The sequence below is a fragment of the Lepidochelys kempii genome, chromosome 6 (assembly GCF_965140285.1).
Source record: "Lepidochelys kempii isolate rLepKem1 chromosome 6, rLepKem1.hap1, whole genome shotgun sequence".
Lineage (NCBI taxonomy): Eukaryota > Metazoa > Chordata > Testudines > Cheloniidae > Lepidochelys > Lepidochelys kempii.
Window position 1 is genome coordinate 73,229,294 of NC_136385.1, and position 19,745 is coordinate 73,249,038.

At 45.4% G+C, this 19,745-nt stretch overlaps 1 protein-coding gene across 5 annotated transcripts; it reads right to left on the bottom strand.

Moving 5' to 3' along the window:
- Positions 1 to 517: 517 nt before the first annotated feature.
- On the bottom strand, positions 518 to 19,485 carry ZFYVE19 (zinc finger FYVE-type containing 19). Of its 5 annotated transcripts, none has more exons than XM_073348750.2 (12): positions 19,248 to 19,484; positions 18,524 to 18,844; positions 17,343 to 17,464; positions 15,595 to 15,648; positions 14,910 to 15,070; positions 13,682 to 13,827; positions 10,620 to 10,734; positions 9,680 to 9,889; positions 8,964 to 9,043; positions 8,225 to 8,335; positions 5,809 to 5,972; positions 526 to 3,446 (listed from the first exon to the last, which is right to left on the bottom strand). In XM_073348750.2, the coding sequence occupies exons 2-12, from the start codon at positions 18,575 to 18,577 to the stop codon at positions 3,374 to 3,376; spliced, it is 1,290 nt and encodes a 429-aa protein (XP_073204851.2). In that variant the 5' UTR covers positions 18,578 to 18,844; positions 19,248 to 19,484; the 3' UTR covers positions 526 to 3,373. The 5 variants fall into 5 exon arrangements, with proteins under 5 accessions (XP_073204854.2, XP_073204851.2, XP_073204852.2 ...); XM_073348751.2 differs by having other exon boundaries at positions 19,409 to 19,460; XM_073348752.2 differs by having other exon boundaries at positions 3,358 to 3,446; positions 5,787 to 5,972.
- Positions 19,486 to 19,745: the final 260 nt, after the last annotated feature.

The following is a 19,745-nucleotide window of genomic DNA, read 5'->3' on the forward strand; positions in this document are numbered from 1 at the left end:
GGGACTGGGACCATGCCCTGTGTCAGGGATTGTTAAAAACAGGCTCTGCAAGGCATTTTTAAAAATAACCCGTTCCACCTTCACATGCTCTCCTCAGCAGACACAGTCCAAGTGGGGAGGAGCAGTCAAGCCCTCCATGCTGCAGTGCTGGTGTACCAGCCCCAAACATGGTAGTGCTGGAGACCTAAACTCTAAATGAAACCCCACACAACACAGCAACAATTCAGGGCAAGCCCTAGCATGAATATGGGTCTTGGAAAAACTCAGGGACTTAGGTAAGTCATGTTAAAATTTTGTCTCAAAATATATTTGCCTATCAGCCAGGAACTGCTCCAAAAATCCATTCTGATTTCTCAGATCAATACAGGAGAGAGGGGAAATTAAGAGGATCTGTTAAAGTTAAAAAATCATATTTTTAAAAAAACTTATAAAATGGCAAGTCTTTTTTTCAGTGGAAAGAATTCTTAAAATCTAAATACAGTATGTTGTTATTTATTGATTGGATTTATTTTGGCCTAGGCCATGAAAATAGACTAGCCAATTTTGCTGTTGTTTACAATCAGTTTCTAGTTACTTTTATTATCCTGGTTCTCAGGCACTAGCCCAAACCTGCCAGGAGGGAGTTGCAAGTATTGCATGGGAATGTTTGTTTAAAAACACCCCCTCTTTTGATTAGAATGTTTCCAGCTGTGTTTTATTGTATTTATCTAGGGTTTACACATTACAATTGAGTATCTTGACCCATGTGCATGAAATAAAGATTTCCCCCCTAAATCATGCTCCTAATAACACCTCTGAGCTCCCCTCTCAAATATTCGTTTTTAACTCTTCTGATGTCATAACCACTCTCAATTCTCCAGCAAAAAAAGGCAAGATCTGATATTTCAAATGCAGAAAAATCAACATTTTCTGGGCAGAAAACCCTTTCAGGCCCTTTCTATCCCTCAGAAAGAAGCAAAAAAGGGCACAAGACCAATTTTGTTTCTTTTGCAGATACAGTGCTCTCCCTTCATTTGCACAGCTGTTACTCAGGATTTCATGGCTTTTGTTGAGTTAATCTAAACACCTACCAGTGTATTTTCAAAGCACTGGACAAGGATAACACCACACCAGTCCACTGAAGATAATGGAAAGATGTTCAGGGCTTTAGCCATACAACTCTTTTTTAAAGCATGCTTAAATAAGGTTCACAGTATTTGTCTTTCCCAAAGAGACAACCAAAAAGGTTAGTCTGTCTACCCCGCTGCAGACCGCCCTCTTTCCCCACATTACAGAAGTTAATAAGCTAGTGATGGAGTCTAATACATTTCAAGGGGAGGGCTGCACAGAAAAGGCCCATTATTGCAAGCAGAGGGTTCAGCATCCACAAAAGTTCATTTTCTGTGGAGAGGCGAGGGTCAGTCTGTGTGACCAAAGCAAATAAAGAGACGCTCCCATACGTGACTAGGTATTAAACATCAGTTCCAGGACATGCCTTTCTGTGTTCAACAGGATCAGCCCACAGAAACCAGTTTGGAAAGCTGGGCAAGCCAACAGGCTGGCTCAATCTGTAACCTACCACTTGCTTTCCTCATGAGACTCACTTGGCAGAGCTCACAGGGCCACCCTGGCTGACTGTATAAATAGCTACAAGTTCAACTGTGGCTGAGGAAGCCAGGAAGTTCAATAGGACGGTGCTGAGACTCACCTAGGCATAAATAACCCACAGGTCAGGGTGAGGTGTTTAAGAGAAGTAGCTGTGAAGCAAAGAATTGAATGCACATAGTCAATGTCTGGAGGGGAGTCAGGCTTAAGACCTACTGCCGGAGCAGTCTGGACAAATAGTACACAGAGAAGCCTCTTAAAAATCAAACAGACAGCAGACATTTGAACAGCAGTTACTCCCCTCTCCCCCTGAAAATACTGAGCCACAAAGGGAACAAGGCAGTCACTTTCTGTAAGTGTGGGTGGTTAGGTATCTGAGTAATCATTCCAGTCCAATAATTATGAAATGGCTCTCACTCCTACACAGTAAAACCCAGACATAAATCTTGGTTTAATCTTTTAGACTGTAACCTCCTCAGACCAGGAACTGTCTATTATTATCATCTTGTGAGTACTGGGCTTTTTGTCACCATTACATCATCATAATCCAGTACCTTTCCTATTCAGCTATCCCAAAGCTCTGTACTAAGGAGTTAGGCCCTGCCACTGTTAATATAAACAGAACTTCAGCCACTGATGGCTTACTCAGAACCATATTAGAGAGAGTGAATTTTGCCAGGTCAGTGCATGACCAACAACTTTGGTCTTAGGGATCTGTGACGTGCACAAGAACAGGCACCAGAGATGGGCAGGAATAGAGCTCCATTTAACATATTCATTCATAGGAACAGAAATATGTGGGGGTAGTGGAGATAGCAGGGGGTGGTATCTTTAGTCTACCAGAGATTCTAATAATTGTATCAGGCCACATTCTGCTCTCAGACAAATGTGTGCAACTCCCATTGACTTCAACAGAATTCTCACACACCTATTTGACAACAGAATTCAGCTCATTATTAGTATTTTACATTTACAAAGCACCTTTCATCCTGAAGGACTCCAGAATGCTTTTCAGATACAGGAATGACATCATCCACCAATAAAATGCAGCCGCTACTGTGGTTGAACCCAGCTGCTGTTTAGCAAGCCCCCAGAAATGCTACACTACAGTTTTAGGTCAGCTCACGGCCTCTCAAATCGAGACAGAGTATGTCAAAAAACAGCAAGTCCTTTCATTTCATTTTTTGATCCATCTGGCATTGGAACTGAGGTCATAGGGCATGACTGCAGGATGACACCCTGTAAGACAATTTCTGAAAATTCTCAAGAGATTTCCCTATACACATTCCTTTATTACACTTCAGAGATTCTTATCACATATCTGATCAAGCCTTGAAGAATTTTATCTTTTCTTAATTTAACTTGCCTTGTCATCTTTTTTGAACAAAATGTGTAAATTATTAGTAAAAGCAGGAAATTATTCATCACGCAGCCTCACAGTGGCTTAAATTCATGCTCTTTCCCTGGCTTTACCATCATCCAAATGCCCCCAGGTTTAAACTCATGCTATTTACATTTATACCAATTCATCCATTTTCTAATGTTCCATTGGTTTAAACTTTCATGTATGCAGAGCATATGCTTCACTCCCAGCCATATTTCCCTGGCTATGTTTGGGGAGGGGAGTCACATTTTCGCCAAGCTTCTTTGGAATTACAGAGGTTCCTCGAATTGTTCAAGAGGTCCTCTGTTTTGGTAGCAAGTGCATGTCTGCCTGAACTCTTCCCATCTTGACAACTCCCTCTGTATCTCCATTTTCCATCTTCTTCCCTTTCCACAGCTCATGGACTCATTTCTGCTTATGAGGAGGACGATAGCTAGATGTGCGGTGCTCCTTCCGGTCAAGCTCATCATGGCCTTCTCTGAAAGGCAAACAAGAATTGAAGATGGCATTTAGCAATGGTAGGTTGTGCAGACTGGCCTTCCCAGCAGTAGCAGCTGCATAGAGCCTCATCCAACTAATGCAACCAAAAGATAATCCCCACTGACACATTTAACTAACCGAGGAATTCTCCCTTGGGCCACCATTGGCTGTATTAAGACTGACAGCTGAGGGGTTGTTTTTTTTTTTAACATCGCCCTGGAAAGTTCTTTATGGAGAGGAAAACTGCCTGCTAATTTAGAAAACTTCATTTTGTCCTCTGACTTCTGGAGAGAGAAATGACAAAGGGTCTCTCTGAAATGTTCATGTAATTAGTGATACATTCTCAGGACAGTGGGTAAGAGACATGCAATAAGAGCTGTGATTATAATCTGTTGCATATGGCACTGCAAATGAAATGTAGAGGGCAAAATCCCAGCTCAATTAATTTCTGCTCATTTTCAGGCAGGTAGGATTATTTATTGACTGAAGACACAAACCCTGATCTTCAGCGTACAGCTGATTTAATTTAATACCCTGCCATTCTGCTGCTTTTCTCATCTCTGCCTCTTACAGCTCCATTATCTGGCTGATGTGTTTTTCCTTAACCTTATTTAGCATTACCAGTTACGCATGTCCTTATTATTTTAATATATTCTCTCTCACCGCCCCCTCCATTGCACTGGTCTCTGCAGAACCACCAACAGGCCATGAAATGACAGAATGAACATCAGAGATCATCTCAATCTACCATCTGGTTTCTGTTTCACACTTCAAGTTAGTCACTGTCCATTCAACACTACCCTTGGAAATCAAGCAACTCCAGTGCTTTAGAAAGAGAAATAATGATGAAAATAAATTAGAAGCCCAGACAGAACAGTCTTGCACTGAAGGAAAATAGCTTCTTAAACCAGAGATTTATAACATGCTGCCAGAATGCAAAACCTTTAGGTCAGGGGTGGCCAACCTGTGGCTCCGGAGCCACCTGCAGCTCTTCAGAAGTTAATATGCGGCTCCTTGAATAGGCACCGACTCCGGGGCTGGAGCTACAGGTGCCAACTTTCCTGTGTGTCAGGGGGTGCTCACTGCTCAACCCCCTGGCTCTGCCACCGGCCCTGCCCCCACTCCACCCCTTATCGCCCCTCTCCTGAGCCTGCTATGACCTTGCTCCTCCCCCCCAGAGCCTCCTGCACACCACGAAACAGCTGATCGGGAGGTGCAGGGAGAGAGGGGGAGGCACTGATCAGTGGGACCGCCGGTGGGTGGGAGGTGCTGGGAATCGGGGGTGGAGCTGATGGTGGGCGGGCGCTGACTTATTACTGTGGCTCTTTGGCAACATACATTGGTAAATTCTGGCTCCTTCTCAGGCTCAGGTTGGCCACCCCTGCCTTAGGTGTTTAAAAGTTAAAGTTGCAATTATTGCATTGCTCGACTGAGAGTTAGCAGCTTTTGGTACATAACATGTAGAGACTCTCCAATTTCAAGTGCTTCAGGAACCACCAGATTAAAAAAAAAAAAAACGGAAATTTCACATGGTCTAAGGCCATGGTTCTATCCTTGTAGATCCCACACTTTCCTCCTAGCTGATCTCTCTGCCAGTGACAATCTGTTCTGACCAATCCTTCAATATCCTTAACAAACCACAGGAATTGCCAAACCTGAACAATGGTCTCGCGCATCTTGCCTTCAGCAGTGGCTAGTGTAACATGCTTCAGAAAAAGGCATAACATCCTCACCATGATACACCTAGAGCACACAATACTATAGTACAAAAGGAACATTTTTTCCTGATCCCAGTTTATGCCCTGAAGCATAAGGATAGTGCTTGTACTTCCATGCTAGTTAGTTTAGCTAATCGTGCTATAAAACTATATCCTGAAAGGCCGAGATAACCATCTGACTCTTGAACTTCTCAAATTTCTCCTTCTCTTAGGGGCTCTTCCATTTAGTGGAAGAAACACACACTAAACCATGCAACATAAAAGGTTGTTACAAGGAGGAGGGAGAAAAATTGTTCTCCTTAACCTCTGAGGATAGGACAAGAAGCAATGAGCCTTAAATTGCAGCAAGGGCAGTTTAGGTTGGACATGAGGTAAAATTAACTGTCAGGGTGGGTAAGCACTGGAATAAATTGCCTAGGGAGGTTGTGGAATCTCAGTCATTGGAGTTTTAAGAGCAGGTTAGACAATCACCTATCAGAAATGGTCTAGATAATACTTAGTCCTGCCATGAGTGCAGGGGACTGGACTAGATGACCTCTCGAGGTCCCTTCTAATCTTACACTTCTGTTATTCTAACTTGGCATGGAGAACTAGGTTTCATCTTGATGGGTATCTCTTGCCTAAAGGCGTTGTCGCTGTTACCGGAAGCATCGCTGGCAGTAGAGATCATCATCACAGCCATGGCAGCGCAATGTGGCATTTTCGTTGCAGATACAACACCATGGTAACTCCTCATCATCACTGTCGTCTGCCTTAGCAATTGGGCTGGGTTTCTTAGCACTAGCTGTGGCAATTGGAGCTTGGATCTAATACCGGAATAAATCAGATAAATAAAAATCAGGGGTCAGATTAGGATAATTTAGGAGAATTAGACTGAACTATGCTGGGTGAGGATGGTCTCACCTGGGACAGCAACTGGGGAGGATTTTTACATTGCGATTCTGTCCAGAACAGAGACATACAGCACTTACATATATACTACTTCAGTGTCTTTACATCAAGGGTGTCCAACCTTTGCAGACACCAAACTCTGCACAGCAAGCTTGCCTGGAGTCCAAGCACTTGTTTTCACATGCATTTACCTAATTCTCTAACTAAAAAATAAATGCTCCCACCCAGATTTCATATGCTTTTATCTTCCTGATAGGCAGATAGTTTCTCCTACTTCTTTGATGTCACCATCATCATCCACCTACAGTTATTATCTTTGTTGTGGCAAATGGCAATACTTAGAGGCCCCTGCCAGGATCTCACTGGGCAAGGCACTGTTCAGGCAAGAAGAGACAATCCCTGCTGCAAAGAGCTTACAGTCTAAACAGCCCAGACAGACAAGGGGTGGGGGAAAGGAAGTATTACTCTCTCTCCACTTTGTAGATGGGGAATCGAGACAGAGAGAGGCTCTGTGACTTGCCCAGGGTCACAGAGAAATTCTGTGGTAGCACTCAGAATGGAACTCAAAATTTCCAAAGTGCAATGCCTTAACTACGAGACCATCGGTCTCCTTAGATTTATACTGCCCTTGCGCTGATAACAGTTTTGTTGTTCCCAGGATATGAGAGAGACAAGGTGGATGACGTAATATCTTTTATTGGACCAACTTCTGTTGATGAGAGAGCCCTGAAGAGGAGCTCTGCGGACCTTGAAAGCGTCTCTCTTTCACCAACAGAAGTTGGTTCGATAAAAGATATTACCTCACCTGCCTTGACTCTTTTATGGTGCAAAGCAGCCATAGGGAGAACCTTAGCACTCCGGAAGCCACATATCTATTTGGAGAAAGCGTCAGAACATTCTTCAAAGATTGCAAAAACAGTTTCCTAGCAAAACAATAAATAGAGATGGGTGAATAACTGATTTTTCCATTTGGTAGCAGTTACAATTAAAAAAAAAAAATTTGGATCAGGTTGATCCAAAGCGAAATTCTTTTGAACATTTTAACAAAACCAAAAAGTTGAAAACAATCTTGTTTCAGGTTGAATGAAATGTTTAATTTTACCTGAAATGAAAACTTTGTTTTAGATTTAGAGGATTAAGGTTTTTATTTTTTTAAATAAAATTAAAGGAAATTTCTAATGAAAAAGTTGTTTTGAATAAAAAAAAGTCAAACCATTTCATTTTGAAAGTGTCAGAAAACTAAACTTTTCAGTTTTCTAAGTTTTTTTCTTTTTTCCACAACTAAAACCATTTGGCACATGAGACAAATCTGCAAAATCTTTTGGTCAAAAAAATTTGGCCCAGCTCTAATGGGAAGTTTGTTTTTATAATAATATAATTATATTCACACTAATGATCGTGAAAGGTCAGGGTAACAAAGCTTTAACACTGACACATTGATCACTTCTGTAAGTAAAAGATGTTTTCCCACTGAGGACGGATACTTCAGTTACATGGAGATCACAGATTCATTTCATTCTTCTGACATGTAACAGAGAGCGTGTGCATGCTGCTATGCTACAGGCTGGAATTGCCATGAATATATGGCATCCTTTTACTAATTCCCTCCACTGACATTATAAGAGCTACTTGATTACTACTGCTCTCTACAGGCCTGATCCTACACCCATTGGAGCCAGTGGAAAAGCTCCCACTGACCGCAGCAATGCAGGATCAGGCTCTCTAGTAGCAGACTGTAGTTTATGTTCTGTGTAATTACACTGATGGGTTAGGAATCCCTTCTCTTGTATCTTCCCTGCTGGCTATATGCCAACCAGGTCCTCTGATTGCAGAGGGTGCCATTCAGTCCTGCAGATAGCTGGTTTTCAGGGAGCCATGCTCCAGATAGAGAGCCCTGTTAAAGCTTGCCAGCAGGGGGCAGAGGCAAAGTACAGTCAGTGTTGGCTGGCCTTGGAAAAGCCAGTTGAGACATTCACCTCCTCATCCTGCCAACCTAGGGAAAGCTGGTTGGTAGCTCTTTGCCATGCTCTGGTTTTGGGAACTTCCAGTACAGTAAATACCATTGTAAGGCAGCCTCAGAGCAGGACTGAGATTTGCGTTACACTAAGCTGTGTTGTATCAGGAACTGGAACAGGTCATTTCAAGAGGGTTTGACTGGCTCACGGACCTTTAGCTTTGCTTTCTTGGGTGTGTTCTGCTGTGAGGTTGCTGGGTGGGTGGCCTGATCAGCAGGGATGTTGAAGCCGCTTGCTTCATCCAGAGCTGCTTCCTGTGTGAGCTGGGAACAAAAGAAAGCAAGAAGTCTTTTGCTTCAAACTCCTATGTGAGCCTCTCTCCTGGAGCAAAACTTCTTTCCCCTCTCTTAATCTCAAAACTCTCTAGAGATGCCCAAATGTTATAGCTAAGAGGTCTGCAGGGAGGGAGAACTGCCTTTATAAAGTGAGCTGCACTGTATCATCTCCTGCTTAGGGGCAGGGACATCAGATGAGTAACAATCAAGAGAGAAAGGGGAAAGAGAGAAAATGTGTGTATGAAAGGGAAAAACACAAGAGGCTGGCACGGGCCTGCGTACTCCACGGCTAGCAGGACCTACATTCTGTGGCAAACTCCAGAGATACATGGGGCTCTTGAGACAGGGAAGTCGCATATCCACACAGGAAGGAACCAAGAAAGGGCAAGTCAGATGCACACAGTGACAGAACATAGTCTGCAACCTTAGCCAGCTGGGCTACAGAACTGCTCTGCTAACCACTTTGAGGAGGAGTTAGTTTTAGACGTGAAAGATCTGAGAGAGCAAGACCCTGGCCCAGGGACAAACAACAGGGTCATTGCACACTGAATAAGTAACAAAAATGCTAGGATTATTTAAAAGGAAAGCAAGCAGAGTCCCAACAGCTGATCCTGACCTGTTTTAGGACTCGCTGAATGGCTTCTTCCTCCGTCAGCTCCTCATCACTGTCAGGGAGCTTGTAGTCTTCCAGAGTAACTGCAAGAGGAGTGGAAGGTTATGAGGCTACAGTGAGCTACATTTGAATAGCACCTGTTGCCATTTCACATCTCAAGGGACGCTGTCTGTGCTCGGCATGGGGAGTTGAATTTGATCTTGCATCACAACCCTCGACCCAGTTCTGTTTTTTTGCAAAGCAGACAGTACGCTGAAGGGAACGCACAATGGCATCTCCTTTTGGGATGGGTCTGTGTGTAAGGGAGATAACATTTTCTTTCAAATTTTTAAAAGTTGGGGGTGGAGGAAGGAAAAAAATGTATTTTAAGGGGCATAATTAAACAAGTCTTGGCACGTTGGAATTAGCTGTAGGCTGGGTATGGGGCAAAGGGAGTTAATCTACACAGCTTCACCCATGGGCCTTAACCCCTAGCTTTCATAATCCTGGACTACTCCATACAGCTTAACAACTGGACTCCAAATCCTGTCATGAAGCGACCGTCCATTTCTAGTAGAGACGTGATTCCCTCAAGCTGTAACTGCTTCCCATTGCTAAATGGAGGTTAATCTTCATGTAAAGGCACCAACTTCTCCCAACAAGACAAAGAGACGCTACCACCAAGCTAACAACGTCCTTTTCTTCTTCAGCACAAGCTAGTGTTTCTTCCTATTACTCACCTTTCTCGGGGTCCTGGCCTCTGAGTGCTGCCAGTCTCTTTGCAACTTCTAGGATTTTCTCCTCCCTAGTGTTCTCCTCCCTCAGCTCAGCAGCAGCCTCTGCCAGAAGTTTATTCTTCTCCTCCTCCAGCTGTTTTGGGTCCAGATCACCAGTGCTGATGCCACTCTGACTTCTCCGATTGAGATCATTCAGGGTCTGGGTATTAACAGCTAGAAAACAGCCAGACAGAGCATGTAGGTGTTACAATGGCAACCACCTCCAGGCATAGCACATGCCATTAAAAGAATGGGCTAAGAGTAACAGAACTCTTGTCTCATCTTGTGGAGAAGTCTGCTGTTCTACTGCACAGCTCTCTCTTTTCCATAGCTAAAATTACTGATGAGTTTCAAGATACATGAGTCACACAGTAGCAGGACCCTTGTATGTGGACATAGTAACTAAGTCACAGTGCAGTTTTTATTGGGGTCCCATGGAAGACACCCCCTTTTGAGAAGAACACATTACAGCAATCAAGAGAGTTTTAAGCAAACCACAGGGGATGTTGGGCATGGCTCTGGCCAGACTAGCGTCTCAAGATCTTGACTACTACCATGTGAACCATCTAATAGAACATGGAAGGACTGGAAATTCTAAAAATTGTTCCTCCCCAGACTGGGCTACCATAAAAAAAAACAGAGAAAAATAATCCAACAAGATTACCATTGAAAGGGGAAACATAACCACACGGGCTGAGACAATGACAAATCAACATAGGTCTGGTTTTCTGCTCTTGGTCAACATTGTGTGTTGGTAAGGGGGAGGTAGGGATAAGGCAGGATACTTGGCACACTTTTAAGCCTGGTGGTTTCGGAGGTACCGGCTTCCTTCTCATTAGAACACACATCATGGTGTATGTAGTGTCCTTAAGGAAAACTGTTTGAGGCCAATGATAACCGATACCTTGAGGCTGGGCTCCTGGACTAGAACTCTCATCAATGGCAACTTCCTCAGCCAGCTGGGTCAACAGATCATCAGACTGTTGGACTTGGGTTCTGGTATCAGGGGGCTGGTGCACCTGGAAAAAGAGAGAGGTCACGTTGGAGAAAGCTGTAGGAGAGTGTTAAACAGGTGATGGAAGGAGACAAATTGAAAAATCTGAAAAATTGTGTAACCTATTATGAGACTATCCTAATTAGGACCAAAATTTTCAAAAGCGTCCAGTAATGCCAGGTGCCTCCATTTTTGGGTGCCCAACTTGACATGCATTGGGCCGGATTTGCAGAGATGTTGAGCTCACACAGCTTCTATTGAAGTCAACCGGCTAATCCAAGCACAGAACTGGGAGCCAGGAACTGATGCGATCTAATCCCAGCTCTGATACGGATTCTACTGTGACACTGCGCCCGACATTTAGGCACCAGAATAAGTGGACCAATTTTCACAATTGTTGGGCAACCATATAAGTCAGTGGAAATTGTTTTGAAAAAGGAGAGAAAGGCTAGGACCCTAAATTGAAAAATCAACAACTAAATCCCAGTATAGACAGTGCTAGGCTGATGGAAGAATTCTTCCATCAACCTAGCTACCATTTCTCAGGGAGCTGGATTACCTTTGCCAAAAGGAGAATCCCTCTTGTCAGCATAGGTAGTGTCTACATCAGGGGTGGGCAAACTTTGTGGTCTGAGGGCCACATCAGGATTGCTAAATGGTATGGAGGGCCGGGTATGGAAAGCTTTACCTCTGCAAACAGCCTGGCCCCCACTCCCTATCCGATCCCTCCGACTTCCCGCCCCCTGACTGCCCCCTTCAGAACTCCCAACCCATCCAACCCTCCCTGCTTCTTGTCCCCTGACCGCCCCCTCCTGGGACCCCCTGCCGTTAACCGCACTCCCTATCCAACACCCACAATCCCTGCCCCCCCAAACCCCCACCCCCTAACACCCCCAATCTCTGCCCTCCCCCCAGAACCCCCACCCCCATCCAACCCCCTCACTCCCTGTCTCCTGACCGCCCCCTCCCCCCAGAACCTCCACTCAATCCAAGTGCCCCGTCCCCTGACTGCCCCCTGGGACCTCCTGCCCCTTATCCAACACCCCCCCTCCCCGTCCCCTTACCATGCCACTCAGAGCAGCAGGACAGGCTTATTGGAAAGCCTGGGAGGTGGGTGGGCGCAAGCCGTGCTGCTGCATGGCTGCGGGTGAGGGGGAACAGCGGGGGAGGGGCCGGGGGCTAGCCTCCCCAGTTGGGAGCTCAGGGGCCGGACAGAACAGTCCCACAGGATGGAAGTGGCCCACGGGCCATAGTTTGCCCACCTCTGGTCTACACTGAAGTGTTGCAGTGGAAAAGCTGTACTGCCTTTGTGTTTTACGTGTAGACAAGCCTTTAATCTCTCTGAGCCTTTGTTTCCCCTGTAAAATGGAGATAATCACACTTCCCTACCTCCCAGGGGTGCTGTGAGGATAAATACATTAAAGAAACTGCAGTGATAGAGGACATATAATTACCTAAGATAAACAGATAGCTTTGAAAATCAGGCCACTTACAACTAGTTATGGACTTAGGAGGCTAAAGTTAGTACCAATTTTTAAAAAAATCTTGGCCATAAAATGTAAATACACTATAGTCCAGTACATTTTATATGGATCATTAAGGGGAACCTGTCCAGTTAAAAATAAGTTGTTGTTGTTTTTTTTTTTAAAAAGTCCACATTCATGTTTTAAACAACACTTGACGTTGTTAATCTATTTTGCATTTCTCTCAATATGCAATGAAAGTTGCGATGAATGCTAACCAGTTTCACTTTAATTCCTGCTCAGTTTCACTTTCAAGTTTGTGTCTCCTACCACTAGGCTACAACATTTGAGCTGTCAATATTGTAGAGGAGCACTTTTTTTTTTTTTTTTTTTTTTTAAGTTATGGAAACTTTTGCAAATGTCCTACTTCAGTTTTGGAAAAGTTTTTTTTTTTTTAGTTTAAACATACAAACCACTACCACCTAAATTTGGGGTTAAACGTCACCCAGATGTGTCTCAATGTAAATATTGTTTTAAACATTTGGCACTTTATTCACTGTTTGGGATGCTGTGCCACGCTCTTGGAAGGTATTTCTGACATCTCTCTACACAGAAGCCACGTTTTATCTTCATTGATCAGTTCATAAAAGTTTGTTTTCTTTTGACAAGTGAACTTCTAGTATAGTCTCGTATTTACCACGGTTCAAGAGGAAATTTCTTCCTGTCTCACTCCAAATTAGTTATTATTAATCTGTTTTTTTTAAGTTGCCATTCATTTGATTGCTTCATTATTTAATAAGAATGCCTTGAGCGGATATAGCAGCTTTCAAGCAAGAATCTAAAAGCACGAGAGAACAACATATCAACCTTCAGAAATAGGCAAGTATTATCACCTTTATTCATAGATGGAAAAACTACAGCAGAGAGAGGTTAATAGCTCGCTATTCAGAGGTGGGGAGCACCCACAGATTCCTTTGACTTCAATGGGAGTTGTGTGTTCTCAGCACTTCTGAAAATCAGGCCACACATTTCTTCTCCAAGTTACAAAGCAAGCTGATGGCAGAGCTGGGACTAGAATCCTGGACTCTTGACTCCTGGTGCCAGGTTCTAACCTCCAGACAATGCTCCCCCTCAAGCCAAGTCCACCCACATAAAACAACTAACAGCCTAACTGTTAAAGTCTCACCTGAATCTCAGAGAGGGAAGCTCCTTTCTCAACTAAACTAACAATCAGTTGTGAGACAGTGCCACAAATGGCCCACCATCTCTGAGTCCTCATCAAGCTGAGGAACACGTGCCCTTAGTTCAATTCTGGAGCATGACAATGGACTCTTATACTACAAGCTGGGAGCTAATGAGCATATTTCTGGAGCAGCAAGGTGGACGTGAATCGATGAAGCAGGAGGAAGGGCCTCTTATGCCTCTGAAATCTCTTGGGATACTACAACTACTGGAAGACCTCAGATAGAGAAACCCATGAACTGATATAAGGGGGCCAGGGGATCTTACCGGTCTGGGAGTTTTGGTTGGAAGGGCTCTTCCCTGCAGGGCAGCCAGACGGTCTTCCATTTCCTGTGTGGATGGAATGGGTTTGCTGGGGTCATCCTTCAGTGCTGCAAGCCTAGATTCTATCTCAGCTTGAGATGGGATGGACTCTGCAATTCAAACCAACTCTGTTTGTTTACAGCAAGCAAATGGCTTTTATAGTTTTAGTGTCTTGGAATATATTTTTCTTTCGAGAATGGGGCCCTGGACAGCTAAGCAAAGCCTCCCTCACTTCACTGATCACAGCCAGGGATAATTGGCCAGAGCCATGACCAATATCCCCTGTGGTTTGCTTAAAATTTTCTTGATTGCTGTAATGTGTTCTTCCAAAAAAGGGTGTCTACTCCATGGGACCCCAATAAAAACAGCAATGTGATTCAGTTACTATGTCCACATACAAGAGTTCTGCTACTGTGACACTCATGTACCTTGAAATGATTAGGGCACTGGTCTAATGCTATCATCCACCACTTAATTCTAGCCACTGCCTCCTCCCCTGTAGATCTCCCAGACATGAAGTTTGTGGCACCAACCTAACTAGAGGAGTGAAAGTGAAATGCATGTTCCACCTCCCACTTTGAAGCCAGACAGTCCATTGCTGCTGTTTCCCACTCGAGCATCCCAGAACTGCCTGCTGAAATCAGCTTTCCTTTGTTTGTTCCTGGAAGCAGGAATGGGCAAAGTGTAGTCCCATGGAGCCCTGCATTGCTCTTGGCAGGAACCAGTACTTCAGTCAAAGCGTTCCCATGTGTGACCTCTGCACAACAGTTTGGCCACACACTAACAGCACCATGTGCAGTCCCCTGCTTCACTTCGTTCCTAACATTACCATGCCCAGGGACATGCCCAGGACAGATGTAAACAAGCAGCTTATTTCACTGTGTCAAGACTTACAAGATAAGGACTGAACCATGCAAACCAGTGAGAAAGCAGAGGTCCAGGGCAGCAAAATGTGTGCGCCGGAGAGCAGCAGCCCAGGGAATGGGGCCCAGGTACCCACTGCTCTGATAGCATGGGCAGGACTTGGCTCCCATGGGCAGCTTTCTCCCATCAATTTCCATGTCTGGAGGTTAGTCTCAAATGCACCGACTGTTGTGAGTGTGCAGTCCACCCTTGCTATTTGTACAGCTCAGAAGCAGCAACCAAACCTCTGCTCAGATGTAGGAAGCTTACACCGTACTATCAAACTCACTGGGCTTTGTTTCCTCCTTAAGCCTCTCCAGCCGCTCTGCAATAGCTCGATCCTCCTTTGACAGCCCCTGATATTTGGAGCCTGTCCGGCATAGGGGTTTCACTGGGCCTTTCTGCGAACCCATCGGCTGGTTCTGCTTGGCCTCAAGAGCTGCTACACGCCTGTGACGAGGGAAAAAACAAGCATAACTTGGAGCAGGCACTTAGAACACGAATTATGAAGGCATCTTCTGCAAGCTCCTCTACAAACATGCTATTTAGGGAAAGATGATATAGGACAGAATATGGAAACTCTTTTATTCCTGCTCCTGACTTTGCTAGGATGGATTTGGGTCTGGGGAAGCAGAGATCCTCCCAAGGACTAAGGAAAACCATTCCTCTCACAGAAGCACTGATATAAAATGGTCAAAAAGTAGACTAGATGATTAGTAATGAAACATGGAACCTTTCAGTTCTAGATCACAGGTTTGAATTCAGCCTTGCTGTATAGCAGCCAAAAGTCATTATCATCAGGTGGCTGTTTGGTGACCTTACTGAAAGAGCTGCTGTTCTCAGTCCAGTTCCAAGCAGAGAAGTGTCCATGTCACAAGCCCACCTTCTTGTTGGCAGTCTCAACAGAGAAGCCAAGAACCAAAAGAATATCCACCTAAAGATTCAAATGTGCTGGATTAACTAGCAAAACTCACTTTTTGTAGTTCTCTGGTGGAGACCATCTAGCTGTACTAGTCCGAGACACTCCTCTGGAAAGCAAAAACAAACATCCCACTGTAAAACAAAGACCTGAGACAGATGTCCAGATAATGCTACAACCGCACATCCTCTCTCTTTCAAACCTAGAGAAATTATGATGCACATGGCTATGGCACTCATTGCCGTAAAAAGTAAAAATTTACTTGGTTTAAAACATGTCATCAGTATTCCACAATAAGAGGAGCACAGACACCACTCTCTGCAGCAGCCTGCAGTTAGAAAGAGACAGCAAATGGAAAGAGACCTGGGGACAAAGGCTCTGGGTTCTCCTAGCTCAGGATCAGTGGGAAGCCTTGGGAAAGAGATGTGCCTTACATCTCTTTCAAAATACAAAATTATATAACAAATGTTTTAAAATGTATTATACAATCATTATACAAGATAATATATTACAGAAATGGTTATAGAATACAAATTATTATAATTATATGTAATAATTATATATTACAACATATTGAGTTACCTGATTATGTGCTAATCTTAACTCTGCATGTCCTGATTTGTGTGCTTAACTATGCAACCTGTACCTGTGCATCTGAGGCTTTCAAAGCAGGAAGACTGTGAATATTTTTTCTGTTACAACCAAATCAATCCCACAAACTTTAAATCTTCAGATTATACATGGCATCTAGGCCTCTGAAACAGTGAAGGTGGATTATTTTTGTTTGTTTTTTGATTTAGTGACAACACTTCCAATCACCTTATCACCAAGCTGCTCAGCTACTATACCAGGGGTGGGCAAACTACGGCCCATGGGCCGCATCCGGCCCCCCAGCCATTTTAATCCAGCCCTTGAACTCCTGCTGCGGAGCAGGGTCTGGGGCTTGCCCCGCTCCAGTGCTCCAGCCGGGGAGCAGGGTTGGGAGCTGCTCCACGCGGCTCCCGGAAGCTTCAGCATGTCCCCCTTCCAGCTCCTATGTGGAGGCGCGACCACGGGGCTCTGCTCTGCACGCTGCCCCCACCCCAAGCACTGCCCCTGGAGCTCCCATTGGCTGGGAACCATGGCCAATGGTCTGGCCGTGTGGCCGCGCCTCTGCATAGGAGCCAGAGAGAGGACATGCCGCTGCTTCCAGGAGCCACTTGAGGTAAGTGCCGCCCACAGCCTGCACCCCTGAGCCACCCCTCTGCACCACAACCTCCTACCCCAGCCCTGATCCCCCTCCCGCTCTCCAAACTCCTCGGTCCCAGCCCGGAGCACCCTCCTCACCCCAAACCCCTCATCCCCAGCCCCACCCCAGAGCCCACACCCCTAGCCAGAGCCCTCACCCCCACCCTGTGCCCCAGCCCAGAGCCCCCTGAATGCCTCATTTCTGGCCCCACTCTGGAGCCCGCACACCCAGCCAGAGCACTCACCCCCTCCCGCACCCCAACCCCAATTTCGTGGGCATTCATGGCCCGCCATACAATTTCCATACCCAGATGTGGCCCTCGGGCCAAAAGTTTGCCCACCCCTGTACTATACAGTTGTATGGATACTTGGAACTGAAACCCACATGGTAACAGCTCAGTAAAGGACTAGTTTGGCATTTCAGTTTATGGACAGCATACATGTGGCTGTGTAAAGTGGAGTTATAAAAAGAGAAGTGGATCAAAATCTGCATTGTGACACCAGAGGCTGAAACAAACAAACAAACAAAAAAAGAGTATATAAACACACAGACTGTGCCCAAGTCTCCCACCTTACCTGGTTAGCTCCCCATGACACTGCTTGCACACCTTCTGCTGAGCATTCCCGTAACGGGGAACAATGGCGCTGAACCCAAGGCAGCCTGAGCAAAATGCCCGCCCACAGTTCTTGCACCCACACTGAGAAGAAACAAGGAAGTGCAAGAGTTTCATTGGCTGGCTGAAACAACACTGTGAAATATACACTGAATCTCTCTGGATGTGCACCAGGCAGGAGCAACTTCCACATCAAAAGTACTTCAGAGATATGATATGTGCTAGTTTGTAAGTTTAAAAAGAAAATTAAGTATTTGTATGAATAAGAATAGTAGTTGCAGCTACACTAGCTAGATTAAACAGCGTAAGAGTATCAGCCTTTCGGACACAAGCTGATCACCTGCTGGAGTCAGGAATACCATCTCTTCCCCTAGTATAGTAAGAGGGTGGGGGGGGGGGTTCACTCTTTTTTCTGAAGTATCTGGAGAACATTGAACTACATGGACCATAAGTCTGTACTGTTATAGCAGTGGTTCTCAAACTTCATTGCACCGCAACCCTCTTCTGACAACAAACATTACTACATGACTCCAGGAGGGGGCACTGAAGCCTGAGCCCGCTAGAGCCTCGCCGCCCTGGGTTGGGGGAGGCAAAGCCCAAGAGCTTCAGCCCTGGACAGAAGCCTGTAGCCTGAGCCCCACCACCCAGGGCTAAAGCCACAGCCAAAGCCAAAGCCCAAGCCCTGCCGCCCGAGACGATGAGGGTCGGGCTTTGGGCCTAGGTGGTGGGGCTTGGGTTTTGTCTTCGGCCCCAAACCCTAGCAAGTCTAACACGAGCCCTGGCGACCCCATTAAAATGCGGTAACAACTCACAGTTTCAGAACTGCTGTGTTATAGCAATTCCTATATGTTTTAAACACAGAGAGGTTACCATGCCTGTGTCATTAATATACAATTAAGGAAAACAATGACACTGACACACAAAAAACGTGTGTTTAGAGCCAAGGAAGCTCAGCAGGTTTGAACTGTAGAATGTAAAGCAGAGAGTGGGAGGTGGGGTTACTATTTCTGATATGAGGAGCCTCAAACTGTTGGCGTTTCAGATGGCATTGATCAAATGCTGCCACGAGGAAACTCACTCAGCTGCCTGCCTAACTGGCTTTTTAGGGCCAGATCTTGTATCCAGTGTTGAAGAGAGACTTGCCTCTTTCCTGAAGAGGGTAAACTTGGAGGCACAGCCATAACACCTTCTATCCATAGGGCTAATGGAGAACACACGCTCACTCTCTCACAGATATATCAAAAAGAAATCGTTTATCCCCGGAAGCTGTCTATTTGTCCAGATGGAGCTGTCCTGGAATATTCTTCTCCTTCAGAGGGAGAAGCGCGTTGGGGGAAATGATGAATTACGGCATTTCAGAGTTTACTTGCTGCACGCTTGGTTGTAGAAATGATGGTTCCAGATTCTTTCAGCAGAGAGAGGAGGAGAAAGGATCTGATCCTTGCTTAACTTTTACAGACAACCCTTTAATGAAAGCATTATTGTTAACAATAAATAACATTATAATTTGCTGTTCTCTTACATGACTATGTTCTGACAGCTCAAAGCAAGGACAAGACACACCAAGTGCTCTCCATCTCCTCCAAATCACCGCCAGTCTAAATCGCCTTGTTCTGCAAAGCCCATTAGCAATAACAACATCCACTGTCTTTGTATTGTACAAGTTTGCATACTTAGGATGCCACCTCCCCAAAGCAGAGATTTAATTCCTGTTTTAACATACGTTGCCATAAAACTATTATGTATTTGGCAGCACAAAGTGCTCCACAACATACAAACACACAACATTACAAAAATCCCAGGTCCCAGAAGCTCCCAGTCCAAATCAGGTGCCCCGGAAAGCTGCAATACTATACCCGTAGCGTACCAACAGTAATCACAGCGAGAGTCTGGACGCAGAGGCTGCATCAGTGCAAACCCCACTCGACCCAGTACACGGCTCCCAAGCCACAGGGCTTTGCACCTATTGAGCCCCCGCCCTTCGCATCACCGACTCTAGCGGAAGGGGTTAATGCTGCTGCCGCTTACGGCTAGGAAACTTTGCTGCTCACATCCCACCAACACCCGAGATAGCCAAGAACACAGCCCTGGCAGCGCAGAGCGCGACGGACGTTGTAGTCCTTCCACCCCGTCTGATCCCCTTTTGCAGGACTATAAAAAACTACACGTCCCAAGACAATGCGCATACCCCCTGCTGCGCAGAGCCTGCCGGGAGCAGAGATTCTGCCGGTTGGCCAGAGAGAGACCTTCCCGGTGGGCTGTGGGCCGCGCGGGGCATTATGGTAGTTGTAGTTCTCTTTCCCCGAAGGGCTCTAAGAACCAGAGGTCAGTCGGGAGGCCGGAGAAACTACATTTCCCAGCAGCG

What these genes read in the sequence shown, in the direction of transcription:
- ZFYVE19 (XM_073348750.2), bottom strand. Translation starts at nt 18,577, where the DNA reads ATGGATAGAAGGTGTTATGGCTGTGCCTCCAAGTTTACCCTCTTCAGG. An exon ending in TGTCATGGGGAGCTAACCAG is followed by an intron (nt 15,649 to 17,342) that starts GTAAGGTGGGAG and finishes TTTGCTTTCCAG; the next exon opens with AGGAGTGTCTCGGACTAGTA. An exon ending in TCCAGGAGCCCAGCCTCAAG is followed by an intron (nt 9,890 to 10,619) that starts GTATCGGTTATC and finishes GCTGTTTTCTAG; the next exon opens with CTGTTAATACCCAGACCCTG.